Source organism: Trichechus manatus, unplaced genomic scaffold, assembly GCF_000243295.1.
Source record: "Trichechus manatus latirostris isolate Lorelei unplaced genomic scaffold, TriManLat1.0 scaffold00045, whole genome shotgun sequence".
NCBI lineage: Eukaryota > Metazoa > Chordata > Mammalia > Sirenia > Trichechidae > Trichechus > Trichechus manatus.
The window spans coordinates 18,030,165-18,033,799 of NW_004443981.1; the positions used below are offsets into that span (position 1 = coordinate 18,030,165).

At 64.3% G+C, this 3,635-nt stretch overlaps 1 protein-coding gene across 1 annotated transcript in view; it reads right to left on the reverse strand.

The window, feature by feature from the left end:
• JAG2 (jagged canonical Notch ligand 2) overlaps positions 1 to 2,569 on the reverse strand; it is a 14,734-nt gene extending 12,165 nt beyond the window's left edge. The window contains exons 1-2 of the mRNA XM_023731673.1: positions 2,338 to 2,569; positions 2,177 to 2,237 (exon numbers count right to left, since the gene is read on the reverse strand). Of these exons, the coding sequence (XP_023587441.1) occupies positions 2,177 to 2,237; positions 2,338 to 2,554 (278 nt within the window). The 5' untranslated portion in view covers positions 2,555 to 2,569. The remainder of the gene's footprint in view (positions 1 to 2,176; positions 2,238 to 2,337) is intronic.
• Between the last annotated feature and the right edge of the window lie 1,066 nt (positions 2,570 to 3,635).

Below are 3,635 nucleotides of genomic sequence, written 5' to 3' on the forward strand. Positions count from 1 at the left end.
CCCACCACACTCACTGACGGGGGGGGGAGCTCCAATGCCACCACACTCACTGACGGGGGGGGAGCTCCAATCCCACCACACTCACTGACGGGGGGGGGAGCTCCAATCCCACCACACTCACTGACGGGGGGCGAGCTCCAGCCCCACCACACTCACTGACGGGGGGGGAGCTCCAATCCCACCACACTCACTGACGGGGGGGGAGCTCCAATCCCACTACACTCACTGACGGGGGGTGAGCTCCAGCCCCACCACACTCACTGACGGGGGCGGGTGGTGAGCTCCAGCCCCACCACACTCACCGACGGGGAACAAGCTCCGGCCCCACCGTGCTGACTGAAGGGGGGCTGAGAGTGTCTGCCCCAAGTCCCCATGGTCACCCCTACGGCACAGGCCAAAGGCCTAGCAGAGAGCCGGCACAAGGACCAGGGCCCTGCACAGATCACACCCACCTCTCCCCACTCAAGATATAGTCCTGGGGGTGCCTGTCCCCCAAGACACAAGTCCGCCTTAGACTAGACCTCCCCGCCAAGGGTCCTCTCACTCTGCCGATGCTCCCTTGAGCCCACCCCTGCCAGCCTGACTGCCTCCTTGTCCTGGGCTCCTCACCCCCGTCCCAGGCCCCTGATGTTCTCCCCTCTCCCCGAAGCCAGTCGGCTCCCAAACTCTGCCCACAACCTTGGGCAAGCTGCTGATCTCTGCCTCAGTGTCTGAAAACACACCCCAGCCCAAGAGGGAGGTCCTGGTTTTTGCTCACACCCCACCTCGCCCCTCCTGCACCAAGAAGCCCCTCCCCAGGGCTCACCCTGAGAACTTCAGCCTGGTCTCCCAGGGCACCCTCTGTGCCCCACTCTGCCTCAGCTCTGCAGCCTTCCTCCCGGGCCCTTCCAGCTGCCCCCCACACACTTATCAGACAAAGATCATCTGCTCCCCCTCCTCTCCTCGCTCCACCCTCCACTCAAACACCGCCAAGGTCTCAGATGAGGAGAAGACACAGGTGTCAAGGAGGACCCCAAGCCTCTTAGCCAGAGCCGCTGAAGAGTGGAGGTCTATGAGTGAGGCCCCCGGCGGCAGCAACCCTTGCTCACTCTCCTGGCTCTCTGACCCCTGCCGCCGCTGGCCATCTGCACACCTTTACTGGCCCGAGAAGGCCAGGCACGCTCCCGGCAACTCTCTTCGTCTGCCCCAGCTGCGGGGCTTCAACACTACTGCATGGCAAAGGTACCCAGTGTGTCCAGAGCCAGCCCCTCCTTATAACTCACCCCTTCCTCAGCGTCTCCCAGGGTGTCAAAGAGGCCACGCAGACATCACCTCCAGAATCCACCCTCTCCTCTCCCAGCCTGTGCCCCCATGACCCTTTCACTCAGTCACAGCAGCTCCTCTCTTCAGTGGCTCTGGCTAAAAGGCTTGGGGTCCTCCTTGACCCTGCCCCCTTCTTCTCGCTCCTACGTCAGATTCCATTGCCGTGGAGTTGATTCTGACTCATAGCGACCCTACAGTGTCCCAGTGATTAAGCACTTGGCTGCTAACCGAAAGGTCAGTGGTTTGAACCCACCAGCTGCTCTGAGGGAGAAAGATGCGGCAGCCTGCTCCCATAAAGATTACAGCCTTGGCAACCCCATGGAGCAGTTCTACTCTGTCCGACAAGGTGGCCATGAGTCTGAATTGACTTGACAGCACACAACATCATCAAAACCATCCCCAGATCCCTCGGCTCAACCCCAGAATGCAGGACCCACCCACCTTCCACCTTCCCCTGGTTCAACTCACCGGATCCTCACAGCAGCCCCTCCTCTCTGCCCCAAGTCCCCCAGCAACCCCTTTTCCCTCACTTGAAGAGAGCATGCCCCATGGCCCTTGGGTCGCACGTGTCCCTGGAGGCCTCTGCGGCCCCCTCCTCTCTGGGATGCCCTGTACATCCTTCAGGGGCTCAAGGCCTCTCAGTCTCTGCCCAATGCCCTGGGGTGGCACGACCCCCCCTGGAGCCTCCACACCCCTGCCTGGCCGTCCTCCTGGCCATCACCATTGAACACACCCCTGCTGACGACTATACACCTCCCAGCTCCCTCACTGAGCGCCCGCTCCTGCACAGCACCCGTGAGTGGACCTGATGGCCCCACTGAGTGCAGGTCCCACTGGGACTCGGGGGTGTGGGGGGACGGACGCCGACACTCACTTGCACTCCCCCGGCAGGCTACATCCCCCGTGGAGCAGGTTGCATCCTTGTTTGCACACAGCTGTGAACAGAGAGAGGGGCCGCTGTAGCCCAGGACCACAGGTGCTGCCCCGAGGGAGCCAGGTGTGCGTGGGTGCTGCCACAGCTGTGGGCCCTCTCACCTTCCTTGCACTCCTTGCCCATCCACCCGTCCATGCAGGCCTTGTTGCCATACTGGTCACAGGTGTAGTGCCCAAAGAAGTCATTGCGGGGCCGGCAGAACTTGTTACAGGTGCTGCTGTAATAGTTCTCGTCACAGCGCACCCGGATCTGCAGCTCCAGGTGGGCCACGTGGCCGCTGAAGTGCAGGCTCTTCCAGCGGTCCTCGGGGTTGATCATGCCCGCGTGTGACACCCGCTCAATCAGCAGCTCCTCTTGGGAGGGAGGAGAGTCAGCCTGCCAGGCCCGCCCACCCCAGCCCCAGCCTGAGCCCACCCCAGGCCCGCTCCACCGGGTGCCCACAGGCCCAAGAAGCCCAGCCTGGGAGCCTCCAGGGGCGTCAGGGGCAGGCAGCAGCACCCAGGACATGGGAACAATAGCGAGACAGCTGCAGGGTCTAGGGAGCACCCAGGAGTCCAGCCCCCAACCCCAATGCAGACGCGGGGTTGGGGGGGGGCGGCCTGGGTGGCCTGCAGGGAGGGGCTGCTGGGACAACAGAGCTGAGCCACAGTGGGGGCCTGGGGGGATGAGGGGAGGAACAGTGTCTCCTAACTGGGGTCAGGGGCCCCTTGGGCCAAGACCCCCGTCCCTCTCCCTGTCTGGACAGATAGCCCCAGAGCTGACCCTTTCCTCCACTGCCCCTGCAGCCTTAGTCCCGCCTTCCCTGCACCCACTGAGGCCCACCCACCGCTCTCAGTGGACAGGCTGGGGCTGGTCCGGGCACCGACACCCACACGAGCTCTTCCCAGACCCCTCAGTGCCCCCAGAGAGCCAGGCCAAGGGCACGAAAGTCCTCCTCACCCCCCACTCACAGCTGGGGAAGGGGTCCCAGTGGGGCCAACAGCAGTGGGGGGGCCCGCAGCTGAGGGGAGGCCCACGCTGGAGCAAGCTGGACGGAGCGGCTGACGCCCCCACCTGTCCCTCCTCCCCTCTTCTCAGCCCCGACGGCCACCACCCTCCCAGCCCAGGCTGATCCTATGGGGAGCCTGGGCTGTCTGCCCTCTCCCATCTTTATGTACTGGCCACCAAGGCCGTAGAGACGGCACGGCAAAGCTGGGCCACCTCAGATCTCTACGTAAGCAGCTGTGGCGCCACCAGGCAATGGTGGGGGCACCCGTCAGGTCCAAACCCTCGGCCAGGACCCTGCTTCCTCCTTCAGCCAGCACCTGTGCTCACCGCTGCCCCCTGCCGTGCCCACCGCTGCCTCCGCCCGTGCCCACCGCTGCCTCCACCCGTGCCCACCGCTGCCCCACTGCTGCCC